This window comes from Leptidea sinapis, chromosome 2 (genome assembly GCF_905404315.1).
Source record: "Leptidea sinapis chromosome 2, ilLepSina1.1, whole genome shotgun sequence".
Taxonomy (NCBI): Eukaryota; Metazoa; Arthropoda; class Insecta; order Lepidoptera; family Pieridae; genus Leptidea; species Leptidea sinapis.
Window position 1 is genome coordinate 21457906 of NC_066266.1, and position 24525 is coordinate 21482430.

Sequence of the window (24525 nt, forward strand, 5' to 3'; positions counted from 1 at the left end):
GCCTGCGTTTCTGGGCAAACCCGTCTATGATGGGGGCATCCTAAAACTGTGGTGCTCTAATCTTAAAACATTGGAGTGGCTGAAAATAGCTGTCCCGGAAATCCAACTCCCTAACGGTGACACCCTGGCAGTAAAAAACATCTGGGAAATTCCCAACCGCGTCAGGTGTGGCATTCTACTACCAGGTGAATGGAAGGACACCAAAGCAATCGGCGGGATGCTACGGTTCCAGAACTCTTGGGCCAAAGTAGACAGCTGGTTGTTACACGCCCTTTATCACCACAACGACCACAGCTTCATCGTGGTAAGCATCCCGGAGGACCAAATCCCCACAATCTTGGAGCATGAGCGCCGGCTATCATTCATGCTGGGCTCAGTATATCTGAAGTTCCAGGGGCCAGGAGGTAAATACACCGAGACCCCCCCCTCTAAGGATACAAACGGTGAGGCATCGACAACAACTGGGAATAATATAGACGACAGTGATGCACTGCCGGAACCCATGGACGCTCAAGCAATTGACCCAGCAGACGGCAACTGCGCCACTAGCTCTCCATCGGAGGAAGTGCTCGACAGCCTAAAGGAGCTCGAAGAGCTTCTGGCGACGGGCACCAAAGGCGATGCCGACTGCACCAAGGGCATTGAAGAGCTCTGCATCGGTGATGGCGAGGAGGGTGTGCTATCCAAAGATGGCATCCCCTTCTAAGTGCAGCACCATCCAAATAAACCTCCACCATAGCGAAACCGCAACGGCCCAACTTCGGAAATGGTTGGAGGTTAACCCTACAGCTCTCGCCCTAATCCAGGAGCCGTGGGTTAGGCGGGGCCGGATATGCCATCTCTCCAATATCGGAGGTAAGCTTATACATTACTCAGGACCAGAACACCCTAGAGCCTGTATCTACATTTCTAATAATCTACATGTGCAACCCCTAACAGATTTTTGTTACAGAGACTTATGCGCAATAAAAATACTGGACAGACACATCCTTCCAACTCACCAGAGAGCGATAGTGGTCGCCTCCGTCTATATGCCGGACGGGGAAGACCCACCGCCGGAAGAACTTGTCAAACTGGTGAACTACTGCGAGACAACCAAGAGCGAGCTTATTGTGGCTGCAGACTGCAATGCACATCACCCGCTCTGGGGCATGCAAACAACCAACGAAAGGGGTAAGCAACTCACTGAATACCTTTTTTCTACTAACCTTAATATCTTGAATGTAGGTTCAGAACCCACCTTTGTAAATAGAAGGAGCAAAACAATTATAGACATCACCTTAGCAACAGAGGGAGTGTCTGATTATATATCCAATTGGCATGTGTCGAAAGAAGCATCCTGCTCAGACCACAAATGGATACTTTTTAACATGGAGGTAAACATCACTACACCGCCTCCCAAGAGGAAACCCCGCAGAACGAATCTTACTCAGTACAAGTCGCTGATGGAATCGCGTCTAAAGGACGAAACACTCCCAGCCAGAATAATCGGAGTAGACAACATCGAAAACCAAATAGAAAAAATATACGAATTCATGACTGCCAGTTATCATGCTACATGTCCCCTCACCAGCCCTCAATCAGACAGACCAAGACCCCAGACCTGGTGGGGACCTGAATTAGAAAGGCTCAGGAAAAAAGTGAGGAGACATCTGAACCGCGCAATGAACACAGGCGATCAATACGACTGGGACATCTACAAAGAGTGTAAGTCTGAATACAAGAAACGCATCAGATACAGAAGATCAGAAGGCTGGCGTAAATTTTGCAGCAGCATCCAATGCCATAACCAGGCCAACAGGGCAAGGAAATTAATCTCTAACCAACCCAGGCAAATCCTTGGATCCCTGCTGAAACCTGACGGTACATTTACCAACTCACCAGAGGAAACAGAGCGAGTCCTGACGGAAACTCACTTTCCAGGATGCAAAATAACGCAGCATATCGAGTGGGTAAATGAAAACATAACCGCTGAGGAAGCTGACTGGCAACAAGCACACAAGTTGGTGACAACCGATAAAATAAAGTGGGCTATAAATTCCTTTCACCCCTTTAAGTCAGCAGGACCTGATGGGATCTTTCCCGCCTTGTTGCAATGGGGAGGAGAAGGTCTCCACAACCGGCTGATCAACATTTTCAGGGCGTGTCTAGCGCATAGATACATCCCTAGGATATGGAGGGAAGTTAAAGTGATCTTCATACCTAAACCAGGTAAAAGTGACTATTCAAACGCTAAATCTTACAGACCCATAAGCCTTACCTCTTTTACCCTAAAGACCCTAGAAAGGTTGTGTGAAAGAGAACTGAGGGAGAATTACCTTAAGAACATACCCCTACACCCCAACCAACACGCATACAGTCAGGGTAAAAGCACCGAATCTGCACTCCACGCTGTAGTGAACGTTATAGAGGGCGCACTTTCGGAAAAAACCTTTTGTCTAGGAACTTTCGTGGACATTGAAGGAGCCTTCGATAAGACAAAATTTACAAAAATAAAAGAAGCATTACACCGCCATGGAGTATGTACAACTCTGTCATCATGGATTGAAAACATGCTCAAACACAGAGTGATTTTACTAAATGAAAGTGAGACACAGAAAGCATTTGTAGCTAAAGGCTGCCCCCAAGGAGGAGTTATCTCACCTCTTTTATGGAACTTGGTAGTAAATGATCTAATTACCACTCTAAACGAAAATCACTACTTTACGGTAGGCTACGCAGACGACCTAACTATATTAATAAGCGGAAAGTTTGCCAGTACTACATGTGAAGTAACAAATGCAGCATTGAAAATCGTGGAAAGATGGTGCATAGATAACGACCTATCAGTCAACCCACATAAAACAGAATTGGTAATGTTCACAAACAAAAGAGTCCTGGGTAACTATAAACTGCCAAAACTGTTTAACACCGAACTCCAACTAAACAGCGAAGTGAAATACTTAGGAGTTATACTTGACAGCAAGTTAAACTGGGCGGCCCACTTGGAAACAAAAATAAATACAGCTACCGTAACCTTCTGGCAATGCCGTAGAATGTTGGGAAAGACATGGGGACTTGCCCCGAACATCGTACTATGGCTCTACACAGCTGTGATACGACCTATGATATGTTACGGCGCAGTTGTATGGTGGCCACGCACCAAGCTGATCACTACTTGTAATAAACTGCAACGATTCCAAAGACTAGCGGGTATGGCTATCACAGGATGTATGCGAACTACACCTACCGCGGCTGTAGAAGCTATGCTGAATCTTCCGGCACTACACCTCTATATAAAACAAGAGGCGGCCTGCGCCGCAGTAAGGTTGAAGACATTAAATCTTTGGAAAACCACTCAATCCCCACACCCAGAGGTTCTAAATGAGGTGATTGAAAAGGAGCCTCTGCTGTTGGCAGTAAGTGATAGATCTCCAAAGGAATACATATTCGATAAGAGATACAAAATACAGCTGCATGAAGAACTGAAAGAGGACCTCAGTACAAAAAACCTCAGGATTTTCACAGATGGCTCAAAGACAAGGTCGGGCACGGGATACGGAGTGTTCTCGGATGACCTAAATATAAGAATAGCTGCATCACTAGGAGCTCATAACACTGTCTTCCAAGCAGAATGTATGGGTATCATAGAAGCAGTCACTGCTACTTTGACTCGAAAGGTAAAAGACTACTCCATCCGCATCCTTTCAGATAGCAAATCAGTACTACAAGCCCTACAAAGCCACACTATCACCTCTAAGCTAATATACAACTGTCACCAATGTCTGAGGGAGTTATGCGAAAATAACAACCAAGTAACTCTTCAATGGATAAAGGGACACAGTAACTCACGAGGGAATGATGCCGCTGATGAATTGGCCAGGAGAGGCTCAGCGATGACAGCAAAAGGACCAGAACCAACTATCCCTCTCCCGCCTAGCTGGCCTACGAAGGTAATACGCCAACACACCAAGGAATTACATAATAAGTACTGGATGAACGTAAGTGGGTGTAGACAAGCAAAAGAAGCTCTACCACAAATAGACCCCAAGCTCTCTCGCAAGCTAGTAAAACTTCCACGACCTAGGTTACGGAAAATAACTCATGTACTAACGGGTCACGGCCCTTTTAACAAGCATCTGTTCAATATAGGTGTCACCGACAGCCCACTGTGCAGAGCCTGCACGGAGGCGGACGAAACGGCCGCACACGTCATTTTGGAGTGTAGGAGTGTGGCCTCATACCGGGCCAAACACCTGGGGTCACCGAGGACTCTCCCCGAGGTCATGGGTGACATCAGAGGTTTGATACATTACCTTGAGGAACTAGGGTGGCAGGATTAGCCGCCCTCCTCACCACGCAAAATAGGCGCGCTGTAGTCGTCGAGTTGCGGATAATAGCCCGTGATAACCTATAACCTATAACGTAACAAATTTTCCAGTAATCTGGCATAACGCCTTGTTTTAAAGATAAATTGAAAAGTATGGATAAGGGTGGCGCCAAATTCATTTAGCAGTTACGCAAAAATATAGGATGAACACCATCTGGACCGGTTCCTTTACCAGTAAGCTTTACCAGCGTATGTCAACTAAATGAGAGGTTTTAGTATCTGAGTTTAGGTACAGAGTGTTATTCAAAGATTAAAAGACAGATTACAGTAATTATTGAAGAGCTCAGCAATATGAGCACATTCTGTAGCTAATTGATTGTCCAGATAAACTGTCTCAGGAAACTGTGTGGTATTGATTGCACAGCACCTGAGCATCCTCGTTAACCAGTGGTCAGAACAACGTGAAAGAGAGCAAAGAAAATTTGTGATTACTAAGTCTAGAAGTCTACTATTATTATTTAGGATTCCCTTAAATTTATATAATCCAGCGAAACAAAGAAATGAGTTTAAATTATATTCTAGATTTCGACTAGACGGGTTTATTATTATCAATGCATCACTGAATACATGATTGGGAGTCTTATCCTACCTAGCATTACTTATGTTGAAGTCGCCCAAAATTAAATATCTATCATATGAATTATTCATAATTATAAATTGTAAAACACCTAGTTCAGCGTCGAGCAGTTCAGAGCTATGTGGAAAGTATGCACAATATATCTTTAAGCATTTCAACACGGGCGCTTTAGACAGGACAATATTGACGAAAACAACCTCTGCGTGCGGTAAAGACGGAGGCGTAGCGGTGATGTCGCGCTCGACGACATGTAACGTGTGGCGCTCGGCCACAAGCACGCCGCAGCCAAGACCCGAAACCTCGCGATCCCTGCGATATACTAATAGTCTTATGAATGATGAATATTTTTAACAGAGGTCCAAAACTATTTTTCACATGGCTAATCAAAGATGGAATGGTTCTGGTGATCAAATAATCTCCTATTTAGCTACCTTAGATGGCAATGAATCAGAAGATGGGGCTGAAGACGAGGAAAGTGAGGAAAATGATGAAGAGGTTAACATTCATGGAGTTTTGGAATCGGAATCTGAATAGGCTGAAGATGACCTTCCTTTGGAAGACGTATCTCTTGGTGCTGATGTAGGTCCCAGTGAAAAGGATCATCCTATATTTGAAGACCCAGAAATTGAACAGGAACCTGCCGTTTGTAACGGGCAAACTCGGCGTCAAGATATTCTCATATCTATATAATATAGATTATTGTGGAAAAAGCACGGTGTGAGGACATCTGAAGATGAGATAGCTTTTTTGGGCAATTTAGATTATGGTAAGCTGGGGTGTTTAGATACAAAGTATGGTTTCTTTTCGTTTTTCTTATCTGATGACATCTTAGAGAAAATTGTACAAGAAACTAATTTATATGCTATCCAGAACGACCATAATTCCTTTTTTTCAACTAGTATCACAGAAGTCCGCAATTACATAGGTATTTATTAGGATTGAAATTAGTAAACTGTTTTTTAGTAAGATGTATTTTTAATTATAACTTATTTAACAAGAGTTTCGTGATCTTCGTGTAGCTTCCATTACGGTGAAGGGCAAAGAGATTTTTTTTTTGGTTCCGTTCGTCCATCTGGACAGGCAAAGGGGTCAAAAGCCCATACAGCCAAGTTTTCATTTTTATTTTTCTATTCTTCACGTTACACAGCTTGTTCAAAGTCAAGCTAAGTCTTTATATCATCTTCATCTTCAAACATAAATAGTACAATTTTATATAAAAGTGGTATTTCGTGTTCTTCATGTTTCATTTTCTTCATATACATATAGGTTCGCATGAAAGCCAAGTCTTTTATTGATAATATCCTTGTTCCAAGGAAGATCAAGCTTAGCCCGGGGTTTAATAATAAACTTTTATGATATAATACTAAAATATAAATCTCATATACGTTATAGGAAATATATTATACATGAATTATAAGTAATAATGATGAATATTAGTTGAATATAATTATAAAATAATATGAAACTAATTTAAGGTATAACTACAAATATAATATTTATTAAAATTTACATTATAAACAAAAGTCCAATAATAATTTATGGACGAATATGTTTTAAGTCTGTGTAAGGGATTGTGTCAAAAGCCAAGCCGTATTTTCAAATTTCGCCAACCGTTGAAACTATAAATTTGTAAAGCGGCACGAAGCAGTCATAAGTTTTCAATAACTGCTAAAGAGAGCGCGGGCTGTCTTCAGCATTCTTATAAATATCCAAGAGGCAGTCTATCAATGTAATTCTTTGAAGATTATATTGGGGACAGTCAAAGAAAATGTGATCAAGAGTTTGCCATTTGTTTGAACAACTTGTTGCTAATAATTCTGAAAGTCTTGCAAGAATGTACCTTTAAAATGAGACAGTGCATCTGTGTGTGGTATGGGAATGTTCAAAGCAGTATGTATCTGATTACTATTCACAATAGATTTAGCAAGATAATCAGCTTGTTCATGTTCTTCCACGCCTATGTGTGATGGAGTCCAGAATAAAACAATATCTTTTGTTAGGGATAAGCATTGATATTTGTCTCTAATATTGTAAATGATGAAATTAGTTGTAACATTACATTTAGGATTTTGTAAAGCTTTTAAAACACTCATGCAATCTGTTATAACGACCCAGTTATTATATGACTGTTCTCCAATATATTCTAGAGCAGCATGTATGGCAGCACATTCTGCTGTGTATATACTAGCCAAGGTATTTAACCTATGACCAAACACACTCCGCAGTTGTATGTCATAAACTGCCATAGAGACAGCAGTATTACTTTTACATCCATCAGTATAAAGTTGGTTATAATTTTGCCACTCTGACAGCATACTATATACATCTTCCTTATATTTTAATGATTCATTAATAATTATTTTAATAGGTGTATATTTTGAATTATAAGAATTTAAATAACATGGCCAAAGAATACTAGAAAATAGATTATGATAACAAGAAAAACGTAACAAATCAGAGATGCCTTCTACTTGATAGTAGGAATTATTGTCAGTTCGGTTAATATAGTCCTGTATCTTTAATAGAAGTGGATGATTATTAATAGAAGTTAATTTGAGAAAGAATTTTGTTTGTAGATGTACCTGTACTTTTCCCGGGGCGTAAAAAGAATAGGGGAGTCCCAGGCCCATGGGTGTCGTAAGAGGCGACTAAGGGCTTTTTAGAAGTGGGAGAGTCACGCTGCCGTCTTTTGACGACAGCACAATCGGGCCAGACTCGTCCGGGTTAATTACCACACTCGCACAGAATACCGGCGTGAAGTAGCGGCCTGGTGCCGCTATGTTTCGCATATGTTAGTGTCGAGGACCGGAGGCCAATCAATGCAAGTCTCTCTCGGGAAATCGTCGACCAGTGCCGGGAGAAACTTGTGTCTTCTATCGAGTCCTCTCTTGAGAAGGTCGCGGAATGGGGAAAATTGAACCTTGTCATATTTAACCCCCAGAAGACTCAAGTTTGCGCGTTTACCACTAAAAACACCCCATTTGTCGTATCACCGCTCTTCGACAACACTTCCCTCAAAGCCTCGCCTAGTATCGGAATACGAGGTCTCGAAATCTCGAGCGATTGCCAATTTCGTGGTCATCTGGAAGGCAAAGCCAAATTGGCTTCAAATAAACTGGGCGTCATTAATAGAGCACGGCAATACTTCAAGCCGGCCCACATACTAGCGCTCTACAAAGCGCAGGACCGGCCACACATGGAGTATTGCTGTCATCTCTGGTCTGGCGCACCCCAGACCCCCTGACCGCGTGCAACGCAGAGCAGCTCGAATTGTCGGGGACCCAGTGCTCTGTGAACGGCTGGATCACTTGGCGTTGCGTAGAGACGTCGCTTCATTGTGTGTCTTCTACCGCATTTATCACGGGGAGTGTTCCGAAGAGCTGTTTAACCTGATTCCTGCCGCCGAATTCCACCTTCGCACGACACGCCACAAGTTAGGATATCACCCTCACCATCTGGATGTGTGGCGGTCCTCCACAGTGCGGTTTTCAAGGAGCTTTCTTCCACGTACTACAACGCTGTGGAATGAGCTTCCTTGTGCGGTGTTTCCGGGACGATACGACATGGTACAATTTGGTACTGTATCTGGAGTATATACATGGGTAACTTCAAAAAAAGCGCGTACACCTTCCTTAAAGGCTGGCAACGCTCCTGTGATTCCTCTGGTGTTGCAAGAGATTATGGGCGGCGGTGATCACTTAACAACAGGTGACCCGTACGTTCGTTTGTCCTCCTATTCCATAAAAAAAAAATAAGAGCTAGTGGGGGAATATTACATTCTACTTGTAATGATATAATAGGAGTAGACCTAAAAGCGCCTGTTATGATCCTTGAGCATTTATTTTGTATTTTTTCTAATTTATTCACTAATGTAATTACTCCACCATAACAAAAGAAGGCATACTCAAAATGGCTACGCACTAATGACTTATATAGTGTTAGCAAGATGCGTGGGTCTGCACCTCAATATGTACCAGCTAATGATTTCAGAATATTGCTGGCCTTTATTGCTCGATTTTCTAATATTTCGACATATTTGTGCCATCTTAAATTACTTAAAAACGTAACTCCTAAAAACTTTATTAAATTATCTATCGAAATTTCCTGAGTACCATAATATATTTTTGCATCTCTTATTCTTATAGAATGCTTTGAAAATATTACTACTTTGCTTTTGTCAATACTGACCTCAAGACTAAGATATTGAAAATAAAGCTCCTATTTAGAGTGCTACATTAAGATCTAACACAACATTTGGTAAATTAAGTCCTGAACTATACACTACTAGATCATCAGCAAATTAGAGGTTAGAAACTCTATTACCCAAGACAATATTTATTTGATTTATGTAGATTATAAAGAGCAATGGACTCAAAATTCCGCCCTGCGATACGCCTCTATATGAATATCGAGGACCTATTAATTGGTTATTGACTCTAACATAAAGTTTACGACCATGCAAAAAATTGAATATCCAACTAACTATTTTTTCAGGGACATTTAAGGATAGAAGAATGGATGATAATTGTTCTAAATCAACATTATTAAATGCTCCTACAACATCCAAAAAACACCACCCAATATCTTATTGTCAATCTGGGCACAATGGATGTCAAGACATAAATGCCGTAGACTCTCACAAGCAGAACGACCGCATCGAAATCCAAATTGATTATTAGGTAAGAGGTTGTTACTTTCAATATAAAATAATAATCTCTGTTTTATTAATTGTTCAAAAATTTTACCAACACCCGAGCTTAGTGTGATAGGACGATATGAATCAGCTGAACTAGAATCTTTCCCATGCTTTAAAATTGGAATTAGACAGTCTGTTTTCCATTCTTCTGGAATAGTGGAGTTGTTCCATAGGCGATTTAATATTTTTAGAAACTTATTTAAGTTAGAAGAGTTTAGGAGTTTAAACATTTTATAGGAGAGCCAATCCAAACCGCATGCAGAGTCCTTTCTTGATGATAGACCAGCTTTTAATTCTTCAATAGTAAAAGGGACAATCATAAAAGAGTTGGTGCTATTTAAAGGATGATTATTGTGAATATTTGTCAAATTTGGTACTGTATCTGGAGTATATTTGTGTAATAAGTTGGATATCCAATTATTGCTAGAGAAACAATTATTATTAGAATATAAGTTCTTAACAACTTCCCTGTCCCCATACAACTCATTTTGATAATGTCCCACGCCCATCGTTTTTTTTATTGTTTAGCTAAATAACAGTATTATATACCTCAATAAAATAATATGCGGAAATAATTTTTAATATACTAATCTTGTTTGGGTTGTTTTTTTTTGAGTCATATGTGACTCAAGAACGTAGGGCGATAGATTTTCTTTGTCACGCTCCATGACTCTCATGTAAGCATACAGAAACTCATCCGTCAAACGTCAATCAACTGTCATAATGTCAATTACGTTAGAAATTTGAATAAGAAAATTGTTTATTTGAGGTTATGTACCGATATTTTATTGAAGAAAACATTTAATTTGTGGATGTGATTGTTATTACTGGTAAAAATGGCTTGAAGATACACGCAGGAAGAACTATTGCGTTATTTAGAAAATTCAGACGAAGAACCATTTAGTGATGGAAGTGACGAAGAATATCAGCCCAATGATGAAGATGAAGATAGCGAAGATACAGAGGTAATTGCAAACTTTGTAGAAAGTAGTGCAGGGACAAGAACTGAGAGTTTGTCACCAACACCAAGAAGTATGTCGCCATGCAATCAATCTGATGTCCAATGGAATATGGATGTTTTGCCTTTAGGGAGAGAAACATTTATAGGCAATCACGGTGTACAAAACATAAGCGCAATTACTGAAGACGGGCGAGCAAGTTTGAACAAAATCTATGCTTATTTTATACCTGATGATTTGATTGATGAAATGGTCATTCATACCAATAATTACGCTCAGTTATTGAAAGAATTACGTACTGCACAATTAAGCCGAATGACGAGATGGAAAGACGTCACTAGAGAAGAATTAAAACATTTTTTGGAGTAATAATCTACATGGGTCTCAATCCTAAGCCGTCAATCGAGCATTACTGGAAATTGGATGTACTTTACTATAATCCTCTAATGCACAGAATAAACATGTCTTATAATAGATTCAGCTCTATTCTAAGATGTTGGCACTTTACAGAGATTCAAATAGGTGTCATTGCAGAGCAAAGGAAAGGCTCGTAAAATAGACCCACTGATACAAAAAATTGTAAACAACTTTCGTAGTCTTTATATACCTTCCGATATTATTGTCGTTGATGAATCAATGGTAAAATTTCATGGAAAATTGATAATAAGAACCTATAACCCAGCCAACGCAGATCGCTACGGTATGAAAATTTATAAGGCCTGCACAATAAGTAGTTACACATGGTCGTACCAAATTTATTCCGGAGTCTCGCTACAGTTAGATGGTCTTGATAAGCCTGGCTCTACAGTGGTGCAGCTCACAGAACCGCTTTTAGATGCAGGCCGTATCATTGTTGCTGACAGCTATTACACCAGTTTGCCATTGGCTGAGTATCTAAAAGGACGCAATACTGACTTGTGTGGTACTTTACGTAAAAACAAAAGAAATTTGCCAGAAGAAGTTGTGAAAGCAAAGCTAAGAAGGGGAGAAAAAATTGCTAGACAAAAGGACAATCTCTATACTGTACTAAAATGGCATGATAAGCGCGACGTACTTATGATCTCAACCTGCCATGGAGATAGTATGTCTAACGTCACTACTAAACGAGGCGACGTCATGAAACCAGATGCAATCATTGATTATAATGATGCTAAAAAAGGAATCGACATTTCTGATCAACTAGCTTCGTTTCATTCTCCGTTACGTAAGTCTGACGTGGTATAAAAAAATAGCTATAGATTTACTATTTCAAGTCGCCATTGTCAATATCAGATGCATTTACAACGAGTTGGCAGATGGCTCCAAGTTGACTGTCTTACAAGTCCAAGAACATCTAGTCCGACATTTCGTTGGACCTGCAGCATCAACCACAGAAAGCAATCTTCGTCAAAGATCTTCAATCTCCGGTAGCTCTTCGGTACTTCAGTTGCTTCTTCAACCAATTCTCATAAACAACAGGTTTTTTGCTATACGTTCATTTAAAATGTATTTAAATATTACGTTACGTTTACACCAAAAATTCAGCCTCAAATTGTATAGAGAAATGAGTCGCCTCATGAACTTATTCCAATACGTTCCTGTGAGTCATATATGACTCATTGGACAGGGAAGTTGTTAAATTTTCTCATTTTTGTCCAAATCTGTTTCATTGGCGTTAACCTATTTATGGTGGAGCAAAAATCTGTCCAGAATTTACGACGTTCAAGTCTTAATATACGTTTTTTCTTTGCTTGAGCTTGCTTAAAATGAATGTAGTTTTGGATATTGCAATTTGATTTGAATAACAGATAAGCCTGCTTGCAATCTTCTACCACTTTAGTACATTGCCCATTCCACCAGGGAAGTTGTCGCTTTCTTTTAGGTAGATGAGTAATATTGTTACAGTGGTAGTTGGTTTTAGGTACTGAATTTTCTACCGCTCTAAGAATTATGGAACAGAAGTTATTGTAAGACTTCTGTAGATGACAATTATTTATTTCAAATTGTTTTAACAAGTCATTTACTAAGTTCTCATATTGGTCCCAATTTACTATTTTCAGATTACTGTGTGGAGGAATGTTGGATGGAATTGAAGAAGATTCAGTTTCCGACACTACCATGGAAAATTTTGTGATTGTAGGCAAGTGATAGCTGCCCAAAGAGTCCTGATGAACTTGCCATTCACAGCACAGGAATAATGAACATGATACTATTGTTAGATCTAGTCCATTTGGTCTCCAAGAATTAGTACCCACTGTAGTTGGTTGATCATTATTTAAGAGCATTAAGTCATTATTTTCCATTACACCCATGATGTCTCTACCTCTAGAATTGGTTCTATTACAACCCCAAATGGTATGGTGAGCATTAAAATCACCAGCAATTATTAGTAGTTTTGGAATAATAGCTATGCAACAGTCTATTAAATTTAGATTTGTCAAATTTAGGTACACTGTTGCCAGGAATATAAAAGCTAACAATTGAGATTTCTTTTTGTTTGTATTTAATTTTGATTGCTACTTTTTGCAAGGAGTTATCAGAAAATGTTTCTAACTTTTGAAAATAAATGCCATTTCTAACAAAAATTGCTACACCAATGTGATCATTACCGCAATCATTTCTAATTATTGTATAACCTCTGATAGAAAACTGTATATTTGGTTTAAGCCAAGTTTCTGATATAAGTGCTATGTGTATGTCCTGCTCATAAAGTAGGTTTTGAAGCTCAAGTCTGTTACTCAACAGATTTTGAGCATTCCACTGTACTATGTTAAGTTTGTGACAGTTGAATGTGACGTTTTATTTTTAATTTGTATGGTATCTTTAATAGCTGAACTAATTGCGTGTGAGCTAATGCTTTGATTCTGTGTTTTATTTAGTGTAATGACTTTGATTATTGATTCTGTGATTAGGTTCATTGCTGCTGGATTGGATAAAATTAAATTAATTATGTCTTGTGTGTTCTCTGTCTTATTGAGTGATGGAAAGTTTGTTGGATCTTTAAATAAATCTGATAATGGTGTTTTACTTTTATTTTTACTATCCAATATATTTTTTTGTTATATAGGGCATTGACCTGATACTGCAAGATGGTTACCTTTACAGTTTACACATACTGCTTTGTCAATAGGTATAGTACATTCTTTATATGAATGATTTTCAGTGCAGATTGAGCAACGCTGAGCATTCTTACAGAATTTAGCCAAGTTGTCAAACCTAAGGCATCGGAAACACTGCTTAACTGGCGGCACATAAGGTCGCACTGGTAGACGCCACATCTTTAAGTGAACGTAATCTGGGAGTAAATTCCAAAAATCAACAAATCATCTACATACAAAAGAGCATATATTTTATCATTACTATTACACTTTGTATATAAGCATGAGTCACACTGTGACCTTTTAAACCCTATTTTAGTAATTATTGAGTTAAATTTTTCATTCCAGCTTTTAGCTGACCTTTTAAGTCCATATAAATACTTATTTAACTTAACATTGTTTTTATCCCCACTAAAAGCCCCATCAGGCAATTTTATAAACACTTTTTCATCAATTTCCCCATACAAAAAAGCCCCAGTAACATCCATTTGATATACAGGTAATTTACACTGAGTTGCTACTGCGGTAAATAACCTGAAAGTTGACAGGTTTGCCACTGGTGCATAGATGTCATTTAAATCCATTAAATCAGTTTGTTCAAAGCCTCTAGCTATAAGCCTGGCTTTGTAATTTATAGAGTTACCTGATTTCTTTGTTCTGAAAACCCATTTATTGCTTATTGCGCTTGCATTTTCAGGTAAATCACAAAACTACCAAGTGTTGTTATTTTTTAATGTCTCTAACTCCCTGTCAATAGCTTTTTACCAAATACAAGCATCCTGCTTACACATAGCCTCTTTGTAAGTAGTAGGTACTTCATCTAAAGGAGAAACATTATTACATGAGAAAAAAGAGGTTTTCTTACGGATACGCTTGGGTTTATCTTGTGAAGTCAACACAGCCTCATTTTCACTACTGGCACTATGATTTTCAACCTCATACTCACTTTCTTGCTCATCATTCAAGTTTTCTTCGCATTCAATACTAGGTTTTGATTCTAAGTTATCGCTATGATACTCATAGCGAGCATTCTACATACACAGTTTCTTCATATACTTGTGAAGGCTGTTCTTCTTCAGAAACAATATTTTTTATGAACTACATCGCGCCTAATGTCAACCATGTTTTTGAATGAGAAATATATTCTATGACCTTTAACATTTTCACTGTAACCCACTAACTTTTTCGCCTTTTGGGTCCCACTTTTCCTTTTTTCTTTAGGAATATGAGCATAAACAGGTGTGCCAAAGATTTTTAAAGAATTTATATGAAACTTTTTGTTAGACCACAGTTCATAAGGAATTTTATCTTTTATAGTACTTTTTCCTGTCCTATTTAAAACATATGCAGCTGTATTAACTGCCTCTGCCAACAAATATTTAGGTAACTTCTTAGCGCACAACATAGTCCTAGCCGCTTCAATTAAAGTTCTATTTTCCCGTTCTGCCTTTCCACTTTGCTCAGGACTATATGGAACTGTTTGTTGGTTAATAATACCACGCTTATGAAACAATTGAGCAACATCTTAGTCCAAAAACTCTAACCCGTTGTCACTTCTGAAATATTTAAATTTATTTCCCGTTTCATTTTCAGATTTATTTAAAATATTCTCAATACAAGTCTTTACTTCATCCTTCCCTTTCAAAAAGTACACTTTAATAGGTGTGCCGTCTCCTAGCACTATAAATTTATTTGCCATATCAGTAAAAGAGGTAAACAATTCTCTATCTTTGCACATATGATCACTCGAACCTGTGTCGACCAGAGACGTAGATTTGTTATAATCTTTCAAAGAATTTGAGACTAGTTACATTACTTGAGCTATTACCTTGTTTACTTAATCTAAATCTACACCGACTTTTTGTATGACCTGGCTTTTTACAAAAAAAGCAGCGAAGTTCTGACTTATTGTTACCACTATTCACAGGACTATCTGTCTTCATTTTACAGTCAAATTGAGAATGATTATAATTTTTGCACCGAAAACACTGAAACTTTTTACCACTATTCCTTTCCAAATGCTGATGCTAGCGTTGAACTCGAAGCCTCTTTCATCCTCTCCTCTTCCACGAGCAGTCGATCAACCAAAATATCATATGTTTGTTTATCATCCCGAGCAGACTCCCATGCCGACACAAAATGTTTGTATTACTCTGGTAGTGACATTAGTAACTTAGTTATAACGAATTTTTCCGATATGTCTTCTCCCATATGTTTCAGGCTATTTTTCATTTCTTGAATTTTGGACAAAAAAACTGACATTTCCGTACCTTCTTCAAATTTGAATTGGAAGAACCGCTGTTGAAGTATGTGAATATTTGTTTCACTTTTCTGTTCGAAGACACTTTGTAGCTTTTTCCACATTTCAGCTGAAGAACTGCAGGTTATAATGTGCAACATGACGTCCTCGGTCATTCTAGTTACTAGCAATGATTGAGCTTTTGCATCCTTGCCTTCCCATGCAGATTTTTGTGTCACATCCTCGGGTTTGACGTTCTTGCCCTCTACGATGTCAAATAAACCTTGACCTCTGAGTAAAACTGTTGTTTGAAATTTCCAAATATCCCAGTTTTTTGAACTCTCGAGTTTACACACCATCCCTTGAGCCACTGGGATAATCGTTGTACTTTCCATCTTGCTCCGACCAACTTGATTGTAACAAATAACTTCCTACCTTGTTGCGCTTTGAACACGTAGTATTTGCAGAGATAATCTTGTGCCTCGCCGACCACGCCGCCACGTGCTGTATGCCTATATTTGTTTCATATAGTTGCACAACCTGGATAATATATAACTAAAACCTAATGATTTGAATTTGCGTAAGTCGTATGCCGAAACAATGTTAGATCGCTTTAGTAATTTTGATAAGCTTTTTTCGACGAAGCCCATTTCCACCTCAACGGACATGTCAACAAACAAAATTGCCGGTATTGGAGCAGCGAAAATCCTAAAGCTAAAAACGCGAGGCCCCTTCATTCTCCTAAGGTAACTGTATAAGCTGCAATTTCAGCAAAAGGAATTATTGGACCCTACTTTTTCGAAGATTCTCGCGGCCGTTCGGTTACTATTGATTATGCTGAGTATGTGAAAATAGTTGCACACGGTTTCAACAAGGTGGAGCCACTTGTCACACACCCAACGATTCCATGCCGGTGGTCAAAGAAATTTTTCCGGAAAAGCTGATTTCCACACGAGGCGACATCCCATGGTGGGAGCCCAGATCTGTCCCCAGCAGACTTCTTTTTATGGGAATATTTAAAGAGTCATGTCTACACCCATAAGCCAAATTCACTACGTCAACTAAAAATCAGCAAAGAAAAACTTTATTCGTGAAGGTAGGGGCACCTAAAAGACTCTGGTTTGCGGAAAAGCCGACATTTTATATACACAGCGACCAGGAGAGAGTCACACTCAATGGGCAGCCAGGATAAGAGGATTAGCTGTTCACTGTGAATTCAAGAACTTGGAAGAAGCTCTTTTGGATAAATTTATCATGGGCATGCCACCAGGACGCGAGCGCTGTTCCTGCAGGACCAGTGCGTTTTGCAGAAAGCGTGCGGTGTGCACGGCAGGCCGTGTTACAAGCGGCGACGGGCACAAACGAGGTCGACGCAGCGAGGCCAGACATGTTGTTCAACATAGACAAGAAGGAAAAGTGCTGTTTGTGTGGGTTTACCAACCATAAGCATCCATAATCAGATAAAACCTATAAATGTTAAAGTGTAATAAAAGGGGTCATTTACGTAAGATGGGTCCTAACGGAGAGAGAGTAAAGTACGTAGACGAGGGTACTGTGGACTTTTGTTTTTTTATAATATTCGGTGCTTAAAAGAGAAACCGATGAGGGAGCACATCATGATCAGTGGTCTGGCTTTGGAATTTGAATTAGATCGATAGCGGTTCAGCGTTAAGAGTAGTATAGTTAGTAATAGTTGTCAGTCACCAGTTATTTAGTTAAACGGGCCAAAATATTAAAACAGTCGCAGGTCTATTGTTGCCTATAACATATAATGGCCACACGCATTTATTTAATGCTTATGTAGTGTGCTCAAGTGGACTATTGCTGGGCCGCGATGTCATTGATGAGTTTGAAATTCAAAACGAAGCTACGGCTATCATTTTCGGCATAAGGCGGTTCCATCAGTACTTTTATGGTCGGTCTGAACCCTTTATATTACGAACAGACCATAAATACTTACGAGCAATATTTGGGCTACAAAATGGGACTGCCTGTAGAGGTACGCCATATTATAAACTGCATGCAGTTATAGTATAGAGTATATTAAAAGCAAGCAGAACAGCGCGGATTATTTGTCTAGGTCATGCGGGGAAGGAAATTGCGGGCACTCACTCGCGGAGTGCGAAGATCGCGCAACCTACGTGAATTTTAGGGTCCGTTCACACAGACCGGCTCGGAGAGGAGAGCAGATTTTTATCACGTTGGAAACAGTGTTTTGAGTGATTGTAGTAAAGTTTATTTTTGCATTTGCACCTTTTTTGTCATTAAAAATGCCTGAACGCGCTTCGTGTGAAGTAATAAAAGGAGCCGACCGGCTCCGCTTGCGTGCTCTTTCTCGCTCGCGCAGCCGATCGGCTCTGATTGCGTGCTCTTTCTCGCTTGCGCAGCCTGTCGGCTCCGATTGCGTGCTCTTTCTCGCTCGCGCAGCCGATGGGCTCCGATTGCGTGCCCGCTGCGGCCGCGCCGACTGCCATTTTGATAGCAACATTTGAACGTAATAGTTGTGCGTACTTGTACGAAAAGATGAATGATGAAAAATTAATAATACTCGTGTCAAAATATGAGTGTTTATTTGACATAACCAAGCCATCATATAGCGATCGGATAATGAAAGACAATGCATGGGAGGAAATTAGCAAATGTCTCGGAATAAGTGGTAAGTAAGGTTTTCATTGTTTTACACCTACCCCCAGATACTCAAACGAATTTTAAAGCAAGGGCTTCTTAAACTCGTGCTGCGACGTGTTAGATTCAAAGTCAAAATAGGAATAACATGAGTTTAAATGCGCCCTTACTTTAAAAACTCGTTTGAGTATCTGATCGTTAGAATATACTTATGTAGTAGACAATTTTTATTAAATATAACTTAAGAAACTCGCGTAGCCACTTGATCTTGCCAATCTAAAGCACCACTTGATGAAAAATAATCCTTAAATTTATTCCTTGTGGTTAGAACTGCGTCGCTATTAGAACTGTTTTCATTATTATTGTCTGTTATTGCTGTTAATAAATTTATATTGCTGTGAAATTCATTCTCTTGTCCTGGCGTCCGATTTTCTATTAAAAAATTATGTAAACATGTAGTTGCTAATATAATTAAATCACAGTACTTCGGCTGAATTTTCATTCGTTTTTGATAAATTTCAAATCTTTGAGTTAGCATTCCAAATGCACATTCTACGACTTTTCTTGCCCTGCTTAAACGCAGATTAAATACTTTTTTTGATAATTCTGTTCTTGCTTGTTCTCTTGGATACGGCCGCAATATATTATTGCTCAAAGGAAATGCCTCGTCTCCTATAAAAACATGTGGTAAGCTTTCAGTGGTACTAGGTAGAGGTTTATTTGGGGGCAGCTTTAACTTATTGGTGTTGAGTTTTTTCCAAAATTTTGAATTCTGTAAAATTCCGCCGTCGCTATTTTTACCATATGATCCGACATCAACAATTAAAAAACTGTATTTCGCGTCGACCACAGCTAGTAACACTGTACTGAAAAAGTTTTTATAATTATAGTATAAGCTTCCACTATTATCTGGTGCCTGTATATTGACATGCTTTCCGTCTATAGCGCCCAAACAGTTAGGAAAATTCCAAATATTAAAGAAATCACGTGAAACCTTTTCCCACATTTCTTCATCTGGCATCTGCATAACTATGGGCATCAAAACATCACAAATTACTCTGATTGTCTCATGAATAATTGAATGAACTGTAGAAATTCCCATTCGAAAATTAAATGACAAGTTTTTGAAACTGCAACCAGTGATGAGGAATCTGTAAAAATAAAACAAACACACAAAATAGAAATATAAGACTGCCGTACCAAAACGAACTATAAAATAAAAAAGAGTTATGTTATTAATTTTTCATTTCTGTTCTTTCCAGTGACGCAGTGCCAGGATCGTTGGAAGAAACTGCGAGATAACTTCAGAAAAGCCTATTATAACCGAAAAGGCAAGAGTGGCGATGGTGCAACTACGTCCAAATTGATAAAATTTGAAAAAGAACTTTCTTTTATAATACCATTTTTTCGCAATCGAAACCAAATATCTAATGTAACATTATCATCGGATGATTCAGAGCCTGGCACACCAATACCACCACCATCGACATCATCTAAACGTTCTGACCATTCTGAAGTTGAATCGCTTGCAAGTACTTCTGGTAAAGCTTGCTTAAGCAAAGATGTTGCTACGGTTATGAAATATTATAATATCTTGAAGAAAAAAGAAATACTACACCCCGTGACAAGGCATTACGTAATTTTTTTTTGTCTATGTCAGATACAGTGGAAACATTCCCAAAAGAAGTCCAAGCACGAATTAAAAGGCGCGTGTTTAACATTGTTAATGAAGCTGAATTAAGTCTGTATGAAAATAGTACAGATTTGAATTATTCTTTGTCTATAAATTCACCGCCATCGACTAATCAATCTACTTACCTAGTGTCAAACGAAACCTATATTCCTCAAAACTATCCAGATCAGACTACTTACGGGTACAATACCAGCACACAAAATACAAAATAATAAACAATCAAAAACAATAATAATTATAATAATAATAATTAACACACACAAATCTGTACTATTTAATTACATTTCATTAACGTAAATAATGCTTAATAAATGGAGGGCTGTGATTTTGTGATCTATTTAGATGTTTGTGTTATTTAACATGATTAGTATAAGTAATTTACATTTCATTAACGTAAACAATGCTTAATAAATGGAGGGCTGTGATTTTGTGATCTAAATAACATGATTAGTATAAATAATTGTTTTTTATTTACCTTAAAGTTACCGTTAACCTTTCTTCGGCTGTAATGGTGCAACGATAATTTGTAGTCTTTTTTGTTATATGTACTCTTAACAAATCTGTCAATTTCAAAAATTGCCAATATTCCATACGATAATACTCATAAAATTTTAGGCTATCTCTCTTCAATTCCTCGAAAATGGTGTGAAACTCCCCATGGATTAGTCTGTTTTTCCAAATATGTTTTACCCATATTTGTTTCCGCTTGCGCTTACGTTTCCTATGTTCTATTTCAAGTAATCTTGCTAACAAATATATTTCTTCGTCGGAGCTATCTAAATCCATGTTTCGAAAAGCACACGTTAACACACCGAAAACAAAACTTAGACTGCGCGGAATACTGGCACTGCCTTTGTAGTGTATCCACCCGACTCCGAGCGCATCCGACCGGCTCCGAGCACATCCAACCGCACCCGCTTTCAGATCTCTTCCAGCCGGTCGATGTGAAATAGTTGGCGGCTCCGCTCCGGCCAATTCCAAGCGTATACGACCCGGTCTGTGTGAAAAGAAAAAAGCAGGCCGATGCTCTCCGAGCCGGTCTGTGTGAACGGACCCTTATTGTAGACGGCCACGTGTCAGTGACATTTAGTGGAATGCGACGCGAAACGGCTCGCGAACCCTATCTACGTATTGTTATACGGTACGTAATGAACGACTGGCCTAGAAATGTAAATGACGTTAATCTAAAACCGCTCTTTAATTGTCGGTCAGTTGTCCGAAAATGGTATTCTAATGCGTGGATATAAAGTTGTTATCCCATTACAAAATCCATAGTTCACATTTCGGTATAGTGATGGAGGCGGAGGCTCGCAAGCAACTGTGATTTCCGAGGGTGGACGCGGCGCTAGAGACATTGGCAGCGACGTGCAGCGTTTGCTGTGCCACTGACACCGCATCCGGTTTACAGGATTCATCTGGATTTCTTTGGTCCGTTTCATAATTGTATCTTTTTAAACATTGTATACGCGTTAGTAAATGGGTGGAATGTTACGACAAATAATTCGAAGAAAGAATTCGTAACAAATAAATTGTATGAGATGATTTGGAGTTCCACATACGCTGGTGAGCGAAACTGGTACTTCTTCCACTTCGATTAGTTTTTTGTTTGATTACTGGAATTCAAAACACAGTACCACTGATCATTCGCCGGCGGAATTGGTATATTGGCGCGCGTTACGCTCGAGGCTGGAGTTAATAAACCCAGTCGTGCCAAGACCCTGGTTCACAGATCTTGCCCATACCGTCGAACGTAAATAGTGTTTAATGGTTAAAGATTACAAAGGTGTCCAACGTGCAGAAAATGATAATGTTTGGATAACTAAAAATAGTGATACTAAAAAAAAGTCGTTGATTGAAGGAATTATAAAAAAGAGAATTGGACAGATTATGTATGTGGTATATGTGACAAATTTGGACAATTAAATAACCAGACATATCGATGAGAATAGACCACGAATGTATTCGGTGGAAAGCGACGATCAGACGTGGGATCCCGACGTCATACCAGACATATCATCTGCTGAAGTCCATTGCAAAACTGTCTCATAACCAGGAAGGTAAGGAGAGTCGGCATTGTAGCCTGGGCAAGCAGATAGACCGGTAGATTGCCCGGAGACACCGCCGCGCGCTGGCTACCACGCGGCGGCGGGCCACTGAGCGTAGGCGACGGGCAATAAGTCCGATTTTCTTCTTCGCCAGATATTTGTAATAGATAAGTAGTTAGTTCTTAAGATGTAGGTTTAATTGTGTTTCGTAGCCTAAAGGGACATCTATACATGTGCGCGAGCTGCGACCCGGCGATGATTGCTTCGATGCAGCTTGCAATAAATCGGCATGTTACCGACTTACTAGTTTCACTGACGTAAGTTCGTGCGCCCTAATTATAGACGAAGAAACATTTGCGGACGCAACCAGTGAAAGGAATTTTACACCATCCGAAATAAATCGGGACGGAATCCGGTTACCACCATTTTGGGCGGATGAACTAGCTGTTTGGTTTGCACAAATTGAAAGAAGCTTTGCACTTTCCGGAATCAGAGACGATGATACCAAGTACTATTATGTGAGTGCACAACTTGAATATCGATACGCCTCTGACAAGACAAAGGAAAATACGAGATACTCAAGACGGAACTGATCAAGAGGCTCTCTGAATTACGATCTCGAATCGTATTACCATAGAGAGTCGCGGTTGCAACCCGATCATAAACAAGTGGTCACACGCTTGCGCAGCAAGAAATTACGAATCACGAAGAAAGGATTTATATAAAGCAAATTTGATTCCCCCGGGGGCTGCAGAAGAGTACCAGGATTCACCAGGTCACTTCCCTCCGTCCTTGTATATCTTTCCTCACCAGCAGCCTCACATATAATGCTAGAGATCTTGCAGTGCTGCTTCACGGCCTGTCTACTCGTCTTTGTTCTTGGTGGTTAATAATAAATTTCACTTAAAAGTTTCGCTAAACATGACTCGACGCGAAGGGAATACTGGCTTACGTGGTCGGTAGGGCCCTGTTTCCAGTCTTGGAGATTCGAGAGATAGGCGTGTACTCTTACCAAATTAACTTGACGGCGCATCCGCCAACGTTGGACGTCAGGTTGACTTTTAGCTGTAAAAGTCAGCCTAGCAAAGCGTCATTGTCGATGGCAGTGCGGGCGGACATCTTGACTTCACTTTTTGTTCGAGACGATGCCCGCGCACCACGCTTGTGACGAATCGCTTTTGCATCCGAGTGATAGTTTAATCTAGTGTTAAAATTAAGTTGGTTTTCGTGTTGCTTAGACTGTACATTGTTCATTTAACTGTGTATTTCGATTAATAAACCCTGTGCTGATTAACCTGTTAAAAGACGAGCCCACTAAAAGTGGAATGTCGCTTATTTAGCGGGCGAGTTCGGCTTATAGTTAGAGTAATTTTATTGCATTTTTCTGAAAGCTATTGAAACAATCAATAATAATGTGTGCAATTTATTTTATTTATGATATTTTATTATTTTACACAGACCTTTCTTGATTGTAACAAGGACTCACGGGCTCACACCCACCTGCCTACCTACCCACATACATCACACAAGATGAGTTCTGATGCAGGCCCTCCTGCCTCTTCAAACTTATAAGGAAACTAGCTGATTCCACTTTGTCAACTCTTTAATTGCACACGCGCATTCGGATTGTGTGGTTGAGGCTAAATTAATTGCATCGCATTACAATATAAAAAGGGGTTCAATTGCAGTTAATTTAAAAGATACAGAGAGAATATTAGAGACAGTGGATATAACTAGCAATAGATTATAATAGATTATTACTTAACGCACTTTCACTCGCATACCAGGATTTTAAAAATCCCTTCAGTTGCGACCAATGCTATACGGGTCACTGAGTTTAGCTAAAAAAAACATTTAAATTGATAAAACTTAGAATGATTGAATTTATGAAATTTAAGCCAAAGGAAAATACGAGTCGCTCAAGATGGAACTGATCAAGAGGCTATCGGCATCACTGGTAAAACTGAGAATGGTTGAATTTGAATAAAATAATAACTTTCAAATATTGAGTCTGAACTGTTCATGACTGAGCAGCAGAGGAGTTGGAAGTAGACTCCCTCTCCCTTCTCCTCTCCTATTCTTTATATTTGCTATCATTACAACAGAACTCTATTCAAACGCGACGTTAACTAGTACTTTACTAAATTAAGAAATTGTTTTTGCGACTTCCATAGCAATGAAGAATGACTTGTTGGAGTTCCTATGTTAACTCTCGTCTGAATTGCTTTATGTTCTTGTGTAGTGT

General features: G+C 39.2%; 1 protein-coding gene across 1 annotated transcript; it reads left to right on the forward strand.

Annotated features, from left to right (window-relative positions):
* The first annotated feature begins 1031 nt into the window (after nt 1-1031).
* On the forward strand, nt 1032-20483 carry LOC126973629 (uncharacterized). The gene is given in 3 exon segments (XM_050820971.1): nt 1032-1173; nt 19733-20127; nt 20130-20483. Coding segments are annotated over 3 exon segments (855 nt in total). The 3' UTR covers nt 20448-20483.
* The last annotated feature ends 4042 nt before the right edge of the window (nt 20484-24525 follow it).